Raw genomic sequence first — 20,775 nt, forward strand, 5'->3', positions numbered from 1 at the left:
GGTTAATTATACAAATTCCAATAACAAAAAAAAGTAAACCACTTAGACAGGAACCTCGTTCGAAATTTATTAAATTGATTTAATGGAGTTTAAAACTCCTGAAACCACCACCGAAACATCTGCTATGGCAATTTTCATTCTCTTTAGATTCGTATCCATCCCAAGCGGGGAAATACTAGCTAATTAATGCCTTAAGGAAACTACGCTTATTCCGCAATTTAGATAATTGTTTACGTCATTCTCTAGTTAATTGTGTTACGTCTTCTGTCTGTTAAATCTGTAAAGCACTTTCATTGCATACATCTCTGTGAATTTCTTGACTTCGTGTTTTTGATTGGTGATATTATAAAATTTAAAAGATGCTTTCTTCGGTATGAGTGATTGAGGAGGAAATGCGGGTTGATTTTAATTTGTTATTTCCTTTCTAGAACGAAATAAAAAGTATGGTTTTTGAGGAAGATATAACAATATTGTATTGTTATATCCTCCTCAAAAATGTTATACGCAGGTGTTGTCAACAGCAGTTTTGGTTTTTAACCTATTTAACGAGGTTTTAGTTGAAGCAGAGAGCAATAAATTTATAAAATATAATATGTACATTTATTTTTATTTTTTATTGCTTAGATGGGTGGACGAGCTCACAGCCCACCTGGTGTTAAGTGGTTACTGGAGCCCATAGACATCCACAACGTAAAGGCGCCACCCACCTTGAGATACAAGTTCTAAGGTCTCATGTATAGTTAGAGCGGCTGCCCCACCCCTCAAACCGAAACGCATTACTGCTTCACGGCAGAAATAGGTAGGGTGGTGGTACCACCCGCGCGGACTCACAAGAGGTCCTACCACCAGTAATTACGCAAATTATAATTTTGCGGGTTTCATTTTTATTACACGATGTTATTCCTTCACCGTGGAAGTCAATCGTGAACATTTGTTGAGTACGTATTTAATTAGAAAAATTGGTACCCGCCTGCGGGATTCGAACACCGGTGCATCGCTTCAACACGAATGCACCGGACGTCTTATCCGTTAGGCCACGACGACTTCACAGATCCCAATAGCTTTCTCGGTAATTTAGTTACAACTAAAAATAAGTCTTGATGATATTACGTAATATTATTATCTTTTATACATTTAGATCACTGGAATATCACATGTTGTATTAATTAGTCATCTATAAGAATTTTAATGGGAACTTCTGGGGTCTCATATGCGAAACGCCTTTGTTTGATATTATACGACGGAGACTTTAATATTCTTATTTTTTCCCAATGATCGAAATTCGTTCGTAACCACTTACATCTGAAGATTTAAATTCATTTTAACCCACTTCAAGTAAAATCGAGATTGTCAATTCGGCTGTTTAGTGTGTGTATTACTATAAAACTTTTTTCTATGTTAACCGATTTTGATTTTTCTTTGTTTTTTTTTAAAGCCCCTGGTACTTTGTTTAAGTTTTATCAAGATCTGACCAGTAGTTTATGAATTATCATCCTTAATACTGCATATTTGATTATTGACTTTGGCTACATTGATAATATTCTGATTTTATTTTGTTGAAGTCGGTTTGCTTATTGTTCTGTTTGTTGAGTTGTTGGTGAATATACAAATACATGTTATCGATAGATTTTCACATAGTTGTTTGAGGAAAATATGAACACATAAAATAATCGAGACAGTCGTGTGGAATCTTAGGGGTCATTAAACCTCTACAAAGGACTTACAGTATTACGTTTGTTTATTTTAATTATTATAATTTAAGTTTCATTCCACAGTTGCACCATCATCAAGCCAGTTGATGTTCCTGATGGAGCCTCCGCCTCGGCTGTCTTTCTCCAACAGCACCGGTGCAAGGGTATCGTGCGCTGCACACGGCACACCAGCACCGATTATATCCTGGATGAGTGAAGACGGATCTCCGGTCGGCGATGTACCTGGTCTTAGGTAAGTCTAGTAATAGCTCTGATTATATTTTTTATTGCTTAGATGGGTGGACCATCTCACCGCCCACCTGGTGCTAAGTGCTTACTGGAGCCCATAGACATCTACGACGTAAATGCGCCACCCACCTTGAGATATAAGTTCTAAGGTCTCAGTATAGTTACAACGGCTGCCCCACCCTTGAAACCGAAACGCATTACTGCTTCACGGCAGAAATAGGCAGGGTGGTGGTACCTATCCGCGCGGACTCACAAGAGATCCTACCACCAGTAAAACGGCGGTGACGGCTATTTTCACGTAGCTTAAAGTAGTTACGAAGACGGAGATCGCGACCTCACAGGAGGCGTGGCGGCATTCAAAGTCTGATGTAGGCATGCCGCGGTAGGCACTGAACATGACATGAAACTTGGGTTCGAGAACCGCTTTAGTGCACTTATGTCCACTAAACATAATAGTTCAAGATTTCAAACTAATGTAAACTTAATTGTTATATAATTAATGTTTACTTTGTTAATTAATTTTCATAAAAAAACAAATCGCTCTTTTCATTTTATTAAATTATAATTAATATGTGTCTGTGAATGTGACTGAACTCCTCCTAAGCGGCTGGATTTATATTGAGGTTTTTTTATTATTGCTTAGATGGTTGGGCGAAATCACGGGTCACCTGGTGTTAAGTGGTCCCAGTTTTTAAAAAACAACCGGCTGCCCCACCCGTCGAGCCGTAACGCATTACTGCTTCGGGGCAGAAATGGGCAAGGTGGTGGTAACTTTTTTTTTTTTTCGGGTAGAGGGCCGAACCTCCTTCGAGGTCCCCGCGCAAAAGGGGCGCGCGGGGTATGTGAGACTCAACGATCTGCATGGTGTTGTGAGCAGACCGCGGGCCCAAGGATTTTAGGGCCCACCCACTAAACGACTCCCCTGCACTCTTACACCCGACGTCCGACCCCTCCGAGGTCAGAACCCGGATGAGGTAGGGGGCTACCGTGGTCAACACTACAACCAGACGGCGCGGCTCACCCCAAGGACGCCCAGCCGACGGAGCCTTCGAGGCGAATCGAAGGCTCTGAAATGTCGGCCGTCTCGGTACGGCAGCCCGTCGGGCCGCCCGGACGGTGCCGCTGGTGTCCCGGAATACCCTGCTGGACCAGAATCAGCCAGCCGGGTCGGGACGCGATACACCGTCGACCGGTCGCTCTATTTACTCCACGGCAGCGCGCTAGAGTGCTGGTAGCGCGCCGCGCGGCCTCTACCCCCTCAAGTCGCCCCTTGACCTTCACCGGGGGAGGCAGGTGGTGGTACCTACCCGTGCGGACTCACAAGACGTCCTACTACCGTTTTTGTGCGTGTTCCAGTGAATTCTAGAATGGTTAAAATTTTACAATTCGGTTTTTTTTTTTTAAACTAGTTGAACTAGTAGTTTTTTTTTAAACTAGTAGTAAAAACCAATCCGCTAGTCATGTAATAATAATAATAAAACCGAAAAAAGTATGTCTCGTAACTTTGCAACACAGTTTCGGCATTTACATTCAAGTCTTTCGGCTGCAAATAACAATCGATAGGTAGGTACCGATCGAACTACGGCCGAAAATGCGACAAAAGAGCCGAAACGTAAAAGGGTACTGCGTCAAATCCGTGCGAATGACGTCATTGGTCATATCGGATTCACTGTGTGGGATTACAGAATAGCGAAGTTCCTCTGCCAGTCCTAATCCAGTAAGCCAGTTTGCTCGTAGCAACGACTGGACCGAAAACCTTGTACGTGGCTTAATCGAGTTTATTAAGACGAACCTCGTCTTGAATTCCTGTTTTGCGCAAAGATAGCCAAGTCACAAAACCGATTTTGTATTATTCACGAATCCTTTTCAGTCACATCTTTAGTATAGTTATCATAATTGATAATTACGTGTTTTTGGCGTTACAGCTGTTTCGATGCTAGATTTCCGTGAGAAGTTAATGAAAACTAGTGGTCCCGTAGTAGTCGAAATTCGACTACAATTAATTGAAATTATAAGTTTATATATTATTATGGTTCTATTGTCAAAGACTGTTATACTACTATGATCATAGATTTCGCCAAGACTTCACTGTAGACAAATAATATTAAAGATTGACAATATTAAGCTATTCTCAATTTGACCACAGACTTTATGCAATAACAAAAGTTTGACAGTAAACAAAGATTATAATATACAGGTGTGTGTATCAAATACATGATAGTGTGTGTAATATTTTTTTATTGATTTCATGTATTTTTAATGCATAATTAAAAAAGATTCTACAATCCTTCTCTATATTCTCTATTGGTGTGGGAAATTTCATACTCCTCCGTTAGCGCAATTTTCGTAAAAAGGGGTACAAAGTTTTTGCTTCACGTATTAATATATAGATACTCAACAGAGAACGGTTTCCAGTTCTGCTCTAGAAATATAGCGTTTAGTTATCGCAGCATTTTTATCAATTACCCATTTATATCAATTGTGTGGATGTTTCTAGTAGGAACTTTAGTTCGGTTCTGACCGACAACTCGGTCGACTCACAAGATTAATGTCCGTCACACTTGGTTGGGTATCGTTTCCATTCGCGCTTTCACAGTCCAGGCCTGAATGAAACGGAATGAATCATGTCCCTTTATCGTGACGTAAAGCCGTGGAGTCGAATTAATTTTTTTCTCGGCTTCATGATAACGACCGTACAAAGTTTTGTCTTCATCTTCAAAGATCACGGCCGTAAAACCTTTGAGGTATATAAAAAAAATATGAACGCGTGCCTTTTCTTTTCTTTATTTTTTTTGTAGACATTTTTAGTACTCTCGATCATAAAATGAGTTTTAATTTTGTTTTGAGACACTGCGAAAACAGGGCTGTACAAAGCGCTTTTATTAACTGTTGTGATTAGATGAAAGGAAGTGACGGATCGAAAGTTACAAAAAACCGGCACTAAAGTTTTTTTTATTGCTTAGATGGGTGGACGAGCTCACAGCCCACCTGGTGTTAAGTGGTTACTGGAGCCCATAGACATCCACAACGTAAATGCGCCCCACATTGAGATATAAGTTCTAAGGTCTCAGGTATAGTTACAACGGCTGCCCCACCCTTCAAACCGAACGCATTACTGCTTCACGTCAGAAATAGGCAGGGTGGTGTACCCACCCGAGCGGACTCACAAGAGGTCCTATCACCAGTATAAATGTTAATGAAAGATTCGATCACATATACGGTATCTACCATATGATATTCACAGTCGATCGCTTCACGTCACGTGGTACGAGCGAGCCCCGGACACTAATTCATCTGCGCCCAATGACGCGGAAGGGTCAGACAAGATAAACGACCTTCGAATTACCGAATTAGGATTGGTTTGCAATAACCGTGTAGAGCAAGATTCACTGGAACGTGTGATACATAATTCTATTTTTACAAGAACGCTAGTAATGATTGTGGTCATGTTTCGCCCGAAATTAGTAAAGTGTGTGGTAAAAAGCAATTTTTCTCCTACCTACGCCGAGAGTTCGATTTTCCTCCCACTGTACAGGGAAGAAAGTCAAACTTTTCCTCCAGCTGTACAGGGAAGAAAATGTAACTTTTCCTCCCTGGGTACAAGTGCGCATGCGCGTTAGTGTCTATGTTGCTCTCACCACCTAAAATTCTCTGCCATTGTTGTGCTCGGGTAATTTGCAATATTGTGTTTAGTGTAGAAGTGAAATAAACAACTATGAAATAAACTATTTCTATGATCACATGAGACACAGCTCACTGAGTTTCTCGCCGGATCTACTCAGTGGGTCGCGTTTCCCATCCGGTGGTAGATTCTGCGAAGCACTGCTCTTGCTAGGGCTCGTGTTAGCAACCTGTTCGTCAGGTTTGAGCCCCGTGAGCTCACCTACTAGTTAAGGTTACACTAAAATAGCCTTTCAAGGCTATCAGCATAGTTTAAAAAAAAACTGAAAATAGGCCGTTTTGGTTCTATCAACAAAATCATGTACCGAAGAATAGGCAGGGATCCGAATCCATTCTCCTTGCCTCTGTAGAAGAGCGAACGGTCTGTATTCCGGGTAATATTGTAATTTGTGCGCGTATTAGCTCCGTAACTACGTAGTGTAACGAACCGGGACGCAGACCTCGGGTCTCAGGCGTGATAAATGATTGATAAATTATGTATATGAAGGTGGATGCCGAAACTTTAAGGTTTGAGGCATAAGTGATTGACTGTTTGTTGTAAACAAAAATGAGGTACCTTAAAATATGGTATACAAAAGCCGGTTTTATGATCTCAAACTTAGTCGGTAATGCCGATTATTATAATCGCGAAACGGATTACTCTCAGAGATGCATTCTCGTTTGAAGTATTGGAGTCACGATATATGCTAAATTAATTTGAAAGTTTGACCTCATATTTCAACGTGGCATTCGTCTTGACATATCTATGAACTCTGGTAGTTAATTAACAGTAAATTCGACCGTGGTGACCAAGAAAACTGTATAGTATTCGGAACGCCGAAAATAATTTGACGATAGATAAAATCGTATCGATTATCGAATCTATTAAATCGTAAAAATATTGTTACGCCGGTAAGAGTAACGCCATCTATCGCCGAATAGTCGAACGAATATTGGCACCTAGAACGCTCGCGAAGTACAACGTCATCTATTGTCAGGTAGCGGAAACACAATAGAGAAATGTGGAATATTCTCGATTATTCTAGGGATGTGGTATCGGCTATAAAAGCGTTGCAGAGATGGCACGCAGTCAGTCAGTAATCGAAACTACTCGAAGCGAAACAGCGAACGGATCACCTGAAGCAAAGCGGAAGAAGAGAATTGAGAGTTTTAAAGTGTTTGTTGAGTGTTTTAAGTGTTGAATACAGTGTTAACTTGTAATTCGGTAGAATTTTATTTGTCCCGAACCCCAGCGCGTAACAATATTTTTAATTATGTCTGCGACTCGCGAAAAATTAAGAAAATACTAAAAACTTTATGCTTGAAGATCGCTTCATCTTCTCCAATGTACCGGCCCGTTAAAAACCATGCAGTTCATATTCCCGTCATGGCGTTCAGTTTGTCTTCGTTAACGTAATAACCTCGTGACGCCTTTCTATTCGCTCTCCCTTGGATGGGCTTCCTTCGGGACGACTAGGCGACTGGCCGCACGATTGATGTCTTCCTTCTAAAGCTCACTGCTCTCTTGAATACTTTTTGTTTGAAGCTGGACACAGTATACCGTTAGTGATATACTTAAAATCGACTATTACGTCTTCTTTTATTACAATAAAATTGTGGACAAACCCGTAGTCCAACTGGTATACAGCGGGGTCCATAGACAATCAGAACGAGAACGACAAACTCTTCTTTAGATACGAGGCTGAAGTCTGAATTGTATTATTTTTTTTATTGCTTAGACATGAGTTCTAAGGTTTCAGTTCTTACAGTACGACAGCTGCCCCACCCTTCATACTGAAACGTATTACTGTTTCACGGCAGAAATAGGCAGGGTGGTGGTACCTACCCGCGCTTACTCACAAAACGTTCTACCACCAGTATTTTTTTATTGCGTTTCGTTGTAATTAATATCACTTATTCCGATACAGCTGTTGTATATTATAGTCATTTAAGTTATCAGATTGTAAAATGTTTATAGGAACATATTCCCTCCGCTATAAGTAGAGAAAACTTTTACAAATGCAAGTACTTTAGTGACACACTCAGAAACTATTTATAAGTTGAAAAGCCAAAAGAAACTTGCGTCATTATTGCAAAGTTATTCTCGATTTTGGGGCGGCTCTGAAAGCCTTGACTCGTAAGTTGTAACTCTTAAATCTGTGCAGTAAGCGCTATTTTCATTGTTTATCAAACTTCTGATCTTAGCTAGCAAGAGTTATTTCAACTTTATGTTGTGCGATTCAGTGATCCTTATCTGTCGCGCTAAGGTTTTATTTCGAATAATATTGTGTATCGGTGTTGATTCGGCGAGCATTTCAATCGATGTTAGTCTTTGCTTCATTGTTATAACAGTTATTTTTCATTGGCTTAGAACGTGGCTGTAAATTAGTATGTTTAATCGAGTATGGTAGTGATAAGATTAGGATCACTTTTAGATTTTGTAGCTAGATAGAATATATATTAATTATATTGAATTGTATCACCTAAGCGAATCACTTATATTGTATTACTGTTTTATCACCTCAATAGTATTAAATTTCTTATTGTTAAGATAATGGGGGAAAATACATATGAAAAAAAAAGTGATAAGTTATATTTGAAAAATATCACATACTACCTTTTTTTTTATTGGTAGGTCGGTGGACGAGCTCACAGCCCACCTGGTGTTAAGTGGTCACTGGTGCCCATAGATATCTACATCGTAAATGCCGCCACCCACCTTGAGATATGAGTTTTAAGGTCTCAGTATAGTTTCAACGGTAGCTAAATATAGTATAGTTTAGTATAGCTAAATAAATAGTGTAAATAATGTGAATGAAATCTATACATATAAATAAAATTGGAGTGTCTGTTTATAATATTGAAATAACCGCTTCCTACTACATGCATATGAATATTATATTTACACCAAATACATACACCAAATAATTTTTTTTACAATTTTTGTCTGTCTGTCTGTATGTTTGTTCCGGCTAATCTCTGGAACGGCCTAAACCGATTTTGACGAGACTTTCACTGATAGGTAGCTGGTGATATAAGGAGTAACTTAGGCTTCTTTTTTTAGACTAGCTTCGCCCCGCGGCTTCGCTCGCGGTACGACAATAACCGCGGGTAATATCGCGAGACTTAGCTGTTAATAATAACATTTAATGTTTCCGAAGCGAAGCGAGGGCGGGTCGCTAGCAGAAAATAATATTAGGAAGCCTTATAGTAACAAAGAGCTTGTCGAAATATTTCAGTTCACCACACTAAGCGGTATTCTATCTAAGGTAGTAGTTTCATTCGAAAAGCAGCTGCTCTTGAGTTGTTAGGTTTCCTTCGGAGGCGTTCGGGCACCTGTTATCTAATCCCACTTTTCCTGGCTGAGGTTTTGCTCGCCCACCTACCTTGGTGAAGTTGGAAAGGCATCCCGGCCACCAGTAATCCTTCATTCATAAAAAAAACTAAAAAGATTCAAAGTGAGTGCTGTATGTAGGTTCGGATTCTCGCAGAGCCGGAAGCGATTGGGCGGTAATCATTAATCATGTAGACACTGGCCAGGTAAGCGGAATGCTCGTCAGTCTTAGACTGCAACAAGCAGCGATGTAACTTGCGCGAATATAAATGAACATAACATTGAAATAGGTAGTTCAATAAATAAATCTACGGTGACGTTCTCGGTTTCAGAACATGGATTTTTACAATTGATATGAAAATTGTTAGTCGCTGACGCGAATGCACAATTATCGGGAGCAGCGTTGTGGAGGCCGCGCGCCGCCAACGTATATATTATTTGACGCATAAAATAATGTTTCACGTTTCGTAGTGGGAGTCGTATCACGAGCGTTGTGTTCTGTTGTTGACAATCAAATTGAAAATTGAAAAGCAAAAAAATTGGGTGATTTAATTTTTTATTGCTTAAGTTGGTGGACGAACTCGTGGCCCACCTGGTGTTAAGTGGTTACTAGAGCCCATAGACACCTACGACGTAAACGCCGCCACCCTTTAAACATGAGCTTTAAGTCTCAGTTTTACAGTACAACGCCTTCTCCACCCTTCACACCGAAATACATTGCTGATTTACTGCAAAAATAGGCAGAGTGGCGTTACATACCCATGTAGGGTTCTTAGACGCCCTACCACCATTAATTACGCAATTATTTTAAAGCCGTCGTGGCCTAAAGGATAAGACGTCCGGTGCATTCGTATGTAGCGATGTATCGGTGTTCGAATTCCGCCGGCAGGTATCAATTTTTCCAATGAAATACTTACTTAAGAAATCTACACCATTGAGTTCCATAGAATACACTTCCTGCTAGTAAAAATAGGGATAAAATAATTGTTTCTTTTTTTTTTTTTACCTACGTAATTTATTTACAATATCGAGTTAGTAAAACTATTTTCTGTTATCACTGAGCATAAGTGCAATGAAAACAGCCAGTGAACTATATCATAATAATTGTGATTAAAACCTATGGAAGAAAATATGAAAAAAACGTAAATAAGGATGAATATGAGACCTTTTTGTGAAAGAAGCACGTCGTTATGTCAGGAAGGAATGTGTCAATGCGAAAAATGTCGGACCTCGTCCAATTTTGTCAAAAATGAGCAAAGTTTTAACCCTTTTATCAAGGTTTTGATGTAACTAGTGGTCTCGCAGTAGTAGAGATTCGACTATAATTAATTGTAATAATGTTAGAACTTATATCTAACATTATTAAGATTCTATTGTCAAAGAGTAATAGACTTCTTTATTCACAGATTTCGCTAAGATCACACTATAGACTAATAATATAAAAGATTAGCAATGGTAAGCTATCCTCAATTTGACCATATACTTTAAGCAATAACAAAAGTTTAATTATAAACAAAGATGTTGTATATGTGTGTGTGTCAAATATATGGTAGTTTGTGTAAAAATATTAGCATTCTGCACTCCTTCTCTATATTATCTATAAGTGTGGGAAATTTCATACTCCTCCGTCTGCGCAATTTTCGTAAAAAGGAGTACAAAGTTTTTGCTTCACTTATTAATATATAAATAAAGTCTTATAAATCAGAGAGCACCGGCTGCACGCACGAAAAAGTGTCACGTTCCACCTGAGTCTGAGCGTGCAAACGAGTTGCAACGATTGCAACGATTGGCCCAAGCGTTGGCTTGTGACACATTTATCTCTCTTCTCGTGTGACTTCAGAGCTATCAGTTCGAATAGTTCTACTACTGACATTAATTATCACGTTAAACTATCGTCCGCAAACCGACTTTATAGAAAACTAATATTTTTTTAAAAGCCCCTATTCATAACGGCCTGTTATGAACAACTATTTCACTAATTTCATTCATATAGTGCCAATAAGTTTAGAGCTACTTGTGAAAAGCTGTTGAACATATTATTATCAAGTACCTACAAAAACAAAAAGTAAAAGAACAGTAATTTACACAAAAGTATTTCGAGATCCACAACACAAGTGTCACCGAACAGGTCCCGTCATAATTCTTATCAATAATATTGTTGCTTTTCTACTTTTGACACGAGGGACCTTTGGTGGCTTTTGTGTGATTCCTCGCTGCTTTGTTTGTTCAATTGTTGGAATAAAATAATACATTTTTGGTGTTGTGTCAGAATACGATGGTTAGAGAAATATAAAAAACAATAGAATATTTAAAATAAAGCAATGTAGCGGCAATAGATATGCCGCTCTTGAATTTTGGTTTTCTTTTGGACTTGAGGAATGTATTCGGTATAATTAAAAGATATTTATTTTTTGAGATATCAGTTGGCATGTATATTCTGAATTAGCAGTCTTATAGTCTTATAGGATAGTGGGGTCAGGGAACAATAGTCTTATCCAATAGCAACAGCATAGGTTTCTAGCGTCACACACAGTTCGATTATAATTGGTCGCGAAAATTTATACAATAATAGCAATATGCTAATAACTGCTAATAACAAAATACAGGTACAGTCATTTCACGAATCCTCAGCATTGCAGATGCGTGAACAGCAATATATTAAATAAACAATAAAATAAAAAAATCGTATTTTTGTATAATTAGTATTTTAGAATAGGTTTCCGACATAAAGCGACAGGTGGCGAGGAAGTAGTTTCCTATTCATCACAGCGGATGGTAGCCGGATTTCACTAGCATTTAATAATATGAAATAATTGTTTAAATAGATTAATTACCAAAGTGAAAGCCACACACAGACATTACTGAGGCAGCAAAATTGATAAAGATTAAAGCAATATTTTTTGTCGTGGATATGTAAACAACTTTTTTTTTTTTAAACACAATTTATCACTGCTAACATGGGTGTTCCGTGTCGTCATGGATTACGTCATAAATTTGGCCATCCGTCATTGAATACCTCTGCTAAATGATGCTGGTTGAAATTTTTCTGGTACTAACAAATGAAATGTGAATGAAATGAGTACATAAACATACTTATTGTGTTGATTGGATCTGTAAATCGAATTAAAATAAACAAAGCTTTTTATTGGAAGGCAATATTACGAGCCTTAGCATGGATAGGCCTAATTACCTCTAGCTACCACAAAGCGTCCATGGTTTTAGAGTTTGAAGATAACAGATCCGTTACATAGCAGAATCGAGACTTTGGTCATGTCTAGACGTGGATAGCACCATTAGCGTTGAGAATATCCGTCTCGATAATCACTTAACATAATATACTTAGACCAACGCCATACTTTGACATGACTTCGTTTGGGCATTAAGATGAAAAATAATCCATATTTTTTATTCATGAAAGACTTTTGGTCTAGTAGTTCAGTACTGGCCTTCGTTTCCCTACTTATTCACTGGTAGCCTAAGGGGCTATTACAGATTCTTGCGAACTGGTAGTCTTCTGTCTCGCTCGCACCCAAATAAAATCCATTAACGCGTGAACACTACGATCTCGAAGGCTTTGTATTATTTTACGAGCACATGATACAGTTATTTAAAAAAACATAGTTTAATAAATTAATAATATTTATTTAAAGTTTCTTTTTGGTTTATTAATATTTGCCGTTTCGTTTTCGTAAATGCTTCAAGCTGACACATGATTGAGTCACCCAGAAAAGTACCTAAAAATGATATCGAAAAAACGAGAATATAAATTCAAGTCTTTCAAATAAATACTCGTATTAATAAAACTGAAAATTCTGTTCGAAAACTCAGTTGGTACATCGAAAGACAGCTAATATCCGTCAGATCCGACAAACGCAATAAGCCGCGCCGAAACGTTAACGAATGCGTAGGAATCATGATGCTGCTGGGAGGATTAGCCACTGCACACACTGGTTTGAGCAGGTAAAGTGTGTTAAAAATACGGACAGTTACTAAATAATCAAGTTATAGTGATAAGTTTTAGAGCTGCCATTTTAATTTAAAAAAAAAAAGAAGATGAGTGGTGTCGTGGGACACCGGATAGGAACGAAGTTCCTTATTATAAAAATATGAATTTTAAGTTCTATTCGAGGTATAAATGAAATAATAATTCGGGTATATATTTTTTATTATGATTTTTTTATTGATAAAAAAAATAAATAAAAAACTACTTTACAAAGCTATCAATTTTATTTTATTCACAATGATTTATAAAAAATGTATAATAATAATATACAAAGAAACAGCTATTTATATGAATAATAACAATAACCGTCATCACGTAGACTATACACATTAGACACTATAGCCATCATACTAAGACCATACATAAATAATAAAAATCTTACGTTACGGACGTTTTTTCCCGGTTAGGGTACCCCTCCGCATCGTCCCAAAAGAACTTCGTTCCAAAAACCAAGATCACTTCCCTACTGTTCTTCATAAGACGATTCAACTACAAATCAATATAATACTACTATAGTCGACGCATTTTAAACTGAGTCGTGGCGCAATAAATGTCACTGACAGTAGGAATGTGCACGCAATGCAACCCGTCATCGATAAGATAAGATAAAAAACGGCTCTTTTCAGGGCCACATTACGATCTATACAGTTTCTCTATGATTACGTAGAAAGACACATTTTATCTTACAAATTAAAAACTTTTATTTCAGATAGCAAACATTGCTCCTATTAATACCTAACATAATTTAGCGTATCGATCGTACCTATCCCGTTACCGATATGCACCTCTACAATTCTTACGCACATCACTATACCTGTCCATAAGACCTGTAAGTGCGAGCGAGACAGACAGGTAAATATGATTTATAACCCGAAGCTTCAGTTCGTAATGCGTCGACTATAATACGTATACTAATTCTAACTACCCTAAACACCACTCAGTACTAGATCTTTTTGGAACGAAGTTCCTTATGGGACGATGCGGAGGGGTACTCTAACCGGGAAAAAACGTCCGTAACGTAAGATTATTTCTATTTAGTTTTTTATCAACAGATGTCGCTGCACGTAAATTCAACAATTCCTGAATCGCGGCGACGAGATGTTCCACAGTTGATAGACGTTCTTGTATTTCTCTTGCTAGGTCATACTTACCTGGCGTAGGGGATACCGTGATCATGCAGGCGGTTCTCCCAGGGCGAGGCTGCTCCATTGCACTGCGGAGTGGTTGACCCTTGCGATTATTTTTATTTTTATCAATAAAAAATCATAATAAAAAATGTATACCCGAATCATTATTTTCGTTATACCTCGAATAGAACTTAAAATTAATATTTTTACAATAAGCCAACACCAAGCATATTTTTTTATTGTCGGTGTAGGTAGTCGAGCATACGACCCACCTGATTCTAAGGCAATGCTAGTCGTCGTCGATTAGCGAACCTACTAATCTTTGAATGCGAGTATATACGAGCATACGAACACGAATCTCTTATCTATTCATGTACGGAAGCCACGAAAATACCGTAACATATTGTAATTAGTACAGAAGAAAAGCTACAACTGTAAGGCTTAAGATTATTTATATAATTATGATTATAAAGGATTCTGTAGATATTAAGAACTATTATTAAATATGAAGTTTATATCGCAAAACCATTAAAATATTATTGTTTATTAGTTACTCAATTGATTGTTTTTAAAGTCACATGACTAAGCCACTTGACCGGCCAAGAGGGAATAGCCGGGTGAGACATATAAAAGTGAAAGCAGGCAGCCGAGGAGGGGTAGTTGAATAAGACGCATCAATGTAAAATTGGCAGATTAAATCAGAGTGTGAATAAAGTTAGTCGGTTTAATTTATACATCTGACACTCAAAACAACTGTGTAGGTACAGATTTGTACAAAACAAAATATATGGTCGATATTAACAATGGCAGTAATTTGTTAGATTACCCGTTGTGCCAACGAGGATGGAAGAGCGATGGCTTCCGCACGTGTCCCGACACCTAGATCGATGCGTAATGCCGCCACGTTAACTTGTGTACACGACTGTACCGTAATACGATAATGTTAGGTTTGCGTAATTTATTATGGACTAGGTCGCAGATTCTCAAACTTTTCCTGTTTTTATTAGCATCGTTTGGCAGTAACGAACCCATAAAGATCACGTTTGAATGGCGTTGTTCAGTTTGAGATATGAGATCGAATTAGATAATGTATCGGAATGTCTGTTATACACAAAAGCGTGTACTCAGCAAAATAAAGCAGGACGGTGACCGAACAAACAGGTATTTACTATTGAATTGTACCTGTACATACATAATAATATTAAGTCAGATATAATACATTTATATTTATACATATTAATTATTTCTTGATACTGATTGGTAAATCAGTTTTCGAGCTCACGGTCTGCCTGGTGTTAAGTCGTTACCGGAGCCGATAGACATCAACGTAAATGCCGCCACCCGTCTTGAGATATAAGTTCTAAGGTCTCAGTTTTTACAGTACAACGGCTGCCCCACCCTTCAAGCCGAAACGCATTACTGCTTCACGGCAGAAATAGGCAGGGCGGTGGTACCTACCCGTGCGGACTCACAAGACGTCCTACCACCAATAATTACGCTAATTATAATTTTGCGTGTTTGATTTTTTATTACACGATGTTATTCCTTCACCGTGGAAGTCAATCGTGTACATTTGTTTAGTACGTATTTCAGTAGGAAAATTGGTAGGTATCTGCCTGCGGGATTCGAACACCAGTGCATCGCTAGATAGGAATCGGACGTCTTATCCTTTAGGTAACGACGACTTCAAACGCAACATCTACTTGTACATACAATTCATTCGATGATTATACCGATATATATATATTTTTTTAATACACAATACCATAATACTGAGGGATAAATATCAAAAAAAGTTGCATTAGGTAATGCGACAATTTTCATTGTCTGTCTCTTACGATTTTCAAAAGAACTATTATCTATATATTATTAATACGTGAAGCAAAAACTTTGTACCCCTTTTTACGAAAATTGCGCGGACGGAGGAGTATGAAATTTCCCTCACTTATAGACAATATAGAGAAGGAGTGCAGAATGGTATTTTTTTTAAATGATGCATTAATAATACATTAAATCAACAACAAAAAAACATTACACACACTACCATGTATTTGACACACACCCACACACACACACACACACACACACACACATTTATATACTGTTTGACTCTTTGTATAATGTCAAACTTTTGTTATTGCTTGAAGTCTGTGGTCAAATTGAGAATAGATTAATATTGTTTGTCTTTAATGTTATTTGTCAATAGTGTAGCCTTGGCGAAACATGCGATTATAGACGTATTTGACAATAGAACCATAAGTCGAATTTCGACTACCAAGGACCACTAGTTATTATTATTACATCGATATTGTTTCTTGATCGCGAAACTCGCTCATGCAAACAACAACCCACCGTTTTACGCACCGCTCGTTCTGAACAATGATTTCTTTAGTAACATTCCTGCGTCTATTTAATTTCTCCATTAAACATATCGTTTCCTATTCCCGAAGCATAAAACGGAATTCGTTCTTATATCTTTGTTCCTCTGCTCGAATTTAAGGCTTACGCTAAGGTGAAAAAGCAAATTGGATACAAAATCAATATCCCCGGCGAGATTGAAAAATTAAGGAAACGTACCAAATCATAAATAAAAGAACGTAATACAAATTACTTCTCATATAGATTTTTTTCTTTTTCATCTTTCATTAATGTAATATCGTCTTTTTTTTGTTTTTTTTTATGTTATTTGTGCTTTTTTTCCCCTACCTATGCTGATAGCATTGAGAGGCTATTACGGCTTCTCCTTGACGTGTCAAGCCAGAGTGTTGCTAAAACTGGCCCTAGTAAGAGCAGTGCTTCGCAGAATCTTCCACCGAATCGGAAACGCGACCCACTGAGAAGATACGGCGAGAAACTCAATGGGCTGTGTCTGTGGGTTAATTTACTCCTCGAGTCCTTCGTCGCTAGCGACGGGTTCGGCGAGGATGGTGACCGGTGCTTGAGGTACCTAAAAGCACCGTAATCGGGAGGATTCGTAATGATGTGTTTAGGGCGACGTCGACTGTTTACCATTCGGTCCACAGGATCGGGTATGATTTGTTCTTAGGTATATTTAGGTATAGTATAATTATTACGTGCAGGGTCAAAACCGAGTTAAAAAATACTAAGGTTTTTTTTATTACTATTTAGATGGGTGGACATATCCCGCATGGTGTTAAGTAGTTACCTAGTCGCTAATGGACGTCAGCAATGCCAGGGGCAGAGCTAAGCCGCTGCCTACCGCATTATTACCTATTAGTACCGTGCATACTTTAAAATCAATTTAGTAAAAAATAAAAATAGACTTATATTAGTTCATTATTCATTAGTTATCTATCCATCACATTACTTCGATAAGGATCGAATGGTGAGTGGTCATCGTCGCTCATGTATATTAGTATTTTATGATTGAAGTATTACTGGTGGACCGGAGCCACCAGTAATACTTCAATCATAAAATACTTTCCAGTTTCACCAGGACAGAGGTATATTAGTAATATGTGAGGCATAGCCAGGTTCTTCTTTATTGGGCTTTAGTCCTGTCTCATGGTTGATGGCATTCACGTAATGACGTCCATGGGCCCACCACAGAAACCACTTAAAACTAGACGAACCGAGAACTCATTCCTAAATATATGCAATATATACATTTATAATTGTCAAAATCTTATTATAGTCAAAGACTTCAATTACTCTATTAAATTTCCCTCAACTGGAATGGCAAGTTACTTAAATATGATTTCATTAATGTTCGAGTAATGAAATCTAAGTGAAGTAACTTGATTCGGCCGCTGCCAGATATTATTGTGGATATTTCGGGACGGCTTAAATTGTAAGCTTGAAGGTAGCGTCAAACTTGTATACGGCCTTGAATTGAAAACATCTAAGTTGGCTCTTTTTATTTTGGAGTATTTTGATAAGTAAATAGGTTTTTTAATTTTTTTATTGCCTTTGTAGGCAGACGAGCCTACGGCCCACCTGATGGTAAGTGGTTACCGTCGCCCATGGACTTCAGTAATGCCAGGAGCAGAGCCAAGCTGCTGCCTACTGCTTAAAACTCTCCACAAGCCTCGTTTGAAGAAGGACATGTCATAGCGCTCGGGAAACACCGTGGAGGGGAGCTCATTCCATAGCCAAAAATAGGTCGTGAGTAAGTAAATTTAAGAAATAGTAAATAAGTTTTATGCCGAACAGTTATTTACTTATGTTTCTCTTTTTTTCTGCGGGATCAAATCAGAAGTTACACTTCTAAGGAGAACAGATTACTCGGAAGAATTGTAAATATGAAGTAACATTGGGTATGGCATCCCAGAAGTTAAGCTGTTGACCTGGGAAAGGTCGAAGAATTTCGTCAAGATAGAGGCAGGTCGGCTTGTTACGAAAAGAACAATGGCAGCTTTCTATACAACATTTTACCTGACATCTATTTGAGGCGTCTTGAAACAAAAAAATACTAAAACGATAGGAATAACATAGCTTAAGCTTAATCAGAAATATTTTTGGTATTAGAAAGTCACAAAAAAAAGATATCAACGTGTTTACTTTATAATTTGAGGTTATCTATCAATAAATAGATGTCTCTGATTTTTGTAGGCACGGACTATAACAAATTGAAAAAATGGGTAAATGATATGTTTAAATAACATTTTTAGTTTCCTTATCATAGATGAACCAAGGATACACTTATAATAGTACTCGAGTAGGTACCCTTAGCAATTGCAGAGCTACCTAGGTACATATACATACCTATTATATCGTTTGTTCTTTCTTCTTTGTAAATGTGTAAAAATGTGTGTCAGAGATAGGTACTTTTAACCTTTTGAACGAATTAGTCACATATTTGCGACAAACGAAGGCTTGCAAAGCTAATTTACTATAGTAGAATTATTTTGTCCGTGCAGTTTGGGTCATAAAAAATCGGAGCGGTGAAGCGAGTATTTCGCTCTCTCTTCCACTCACGAGCCTTATGGACGGGCATAGTCATGCGCATTATGTCAGTTGTTATACTGTTCAAATCATTGTCATCTGCACGGCTGGCATTACTATTACATATTTAGTTATTTAAGTACTAATTGTAACAAAGGATAATTAATATTATTATTTTCATTTTAAATACTTTATGAATATTATTCATTATCAAAAAATATTGCTTTTTTGTCCCAATAGTATAAATGCCATACTTTACAAATGTATTATACCGGAAGTACACAAAAATCGAATTAAAAGCTTATTAAATTAACATTTTTTCGTGGCTTTGCCACGTAAATCTAACATCGTATAAAAAACGAGCAAATAAAATGATGAAGTTTCGTTTATGTCTTAATCTAAGACGCCTTTTAAAACATTCAGGTAAAAAATTGCCATTGTTCTTTGCGATGATAACTGGTGGATTTACATGTCAATTTCATAAAAATACAGAAAATTATATTATTATATTCCATGATTTCCATTTCTTATTATGCCAGCCCACGGTGTGTGATTATCGGGAGTTGACTACGACAAAAGTAATTTAAATGCATTACACAAATGACTCCTTAATTGCTGTAGCGATCTAGTAGCTAGAAGTTTGACTACTGTGACCCGAGGACCGTATTCAATTACGGATTTAAGATAGTATTTTGTTCAGCACATTTTTTGTAGTCGGAGTCTGAATTACCATTTTCTTTTCTAGCAAGTGTACCTGTGACACAGGAGAAAATCTTAAAGTAATCAAACAAAGAAAAAATGATAATGTCAAAAACAAAGGGAACACAAAAAAAAATAACTTCCAATTACGTATCCCGTATATAGATGTGCGCGTTTGTCCTTTAATTTAACTTTAGTGCGGGCCTCAGAGCCTTTATTCCAACCTTTATGTTGGCTGCGGAATTTGTTCACGCATAAAACGGCCCTATCTCGATTAGCATGTATTTACACTTTGACAGTCGCACGGTACTAAACAAACAACTGTTTTGCGATTCAGTCTTTTCGGGTTTGAGAAATTAATCATCATATTTCCGATTCCAAAGATATTGGAAAAGTCGACTTTTACCTTTGGAAAATTAGTTTGACCCTATCCTTTTTATTTTGTTATTGTTACCTTTGGTCAGCAGAAAACATTAAACATAAAATAAATATGATTCTAATCCATTGCTAGTGCATGCTGGAGGGCGTTATCCAAACGCTACTCATATTTCCTAAATAAATAAATAAAATTTATTCGATTAAACAACATCGCCTTACAACTTTTAATTTTTATTTTTTTTTGTTATTATATTGACGTATTTAGTTCACCTCAAAGAATACACAAAAATTAAAAATCTTCAATACTATGTGCTAATGGTTCTGAAGTCTTCCAATAACCCAAAGACATCCTGATCATATTTTCGTGAGCGTAGCGAAAATTTGTGGCTTCGTCGAATATTATCCTGCTCATAATTGCCGGGGTACCCCAGTGTGGAGATATGGACCGCTCATTTGTCCAACAAAAGGAACACCTTAAAATAAAGCCGCATGAAATGTGGAAAAGGAATTGCTTTTATAACTGGCGCTATTTCATTGTAATCTTTGAAGCTTTCCAGATTTTTCTCTCTTAGAATGTACGGGTGTATCCATTTTTATCGTTTTCATCAAAATCCATTCAGAGTATTAGGTCCAGTATTTAATGTCCGGTGTTATATAACGAATTAGATAAGCTTTTATTCTTTGTAGCAAATGACAGAGTCTTAGGACTAGAGATATGGCAAGCACATT

At 37.5% G+C, this 20,775-nt stretch overlaps 1 protein-coding gene and 1 non-coding gene across 4 annotated transcripts in view; both read left to right on the forward strand.

Annotated features, from left to right (window-relative positions):
- Nucleotides 1-20,775, forward strand: part of LOC114242785 (cell adhesion molecule Dscam2) — a 264,526-nt gene that overhangs the window by 111,274 nt on the left and 132,477 nt on the right. For all 3 annotated transcript variants that reach the window (XM_089727900.1, XM_089727901.1, XM_089727899.1), the window contains exon 3: nucleotides 1,776-1,944. In XM_089727900.1, coding sequence (XP_089584026.1) covers nucleotides 1,776-1,944 — 169 coding nt within the window. The remainder of the gene's footprint in view (nucleotides 1-1,775; nucleotides 1,945-20,775) is intronic.
- On the forward strand, nucleotides 14,081-14,243 carry LOC149503022 (U1 spliceosomal RNA). Its single transcript, XR_016323192.1, has one exon. It is a non-coding gene; the product is annotated as a U1 spliceosomal RNA (small nuclear RNA).

This window comes from Bombyx mandarina, chromosome 05 (genome assembly GCF_030267445.1).
Source record: "Bombyx mandarina strain Sakado chromosome 05, ASM3026744v2".
NCBI classification, from domain to species: Eukaryota; Metazoa; Arthropoda; class Insecta; order Lepidoptera; family Bombycidae; genus Bombyx; species Bombyx mandarina.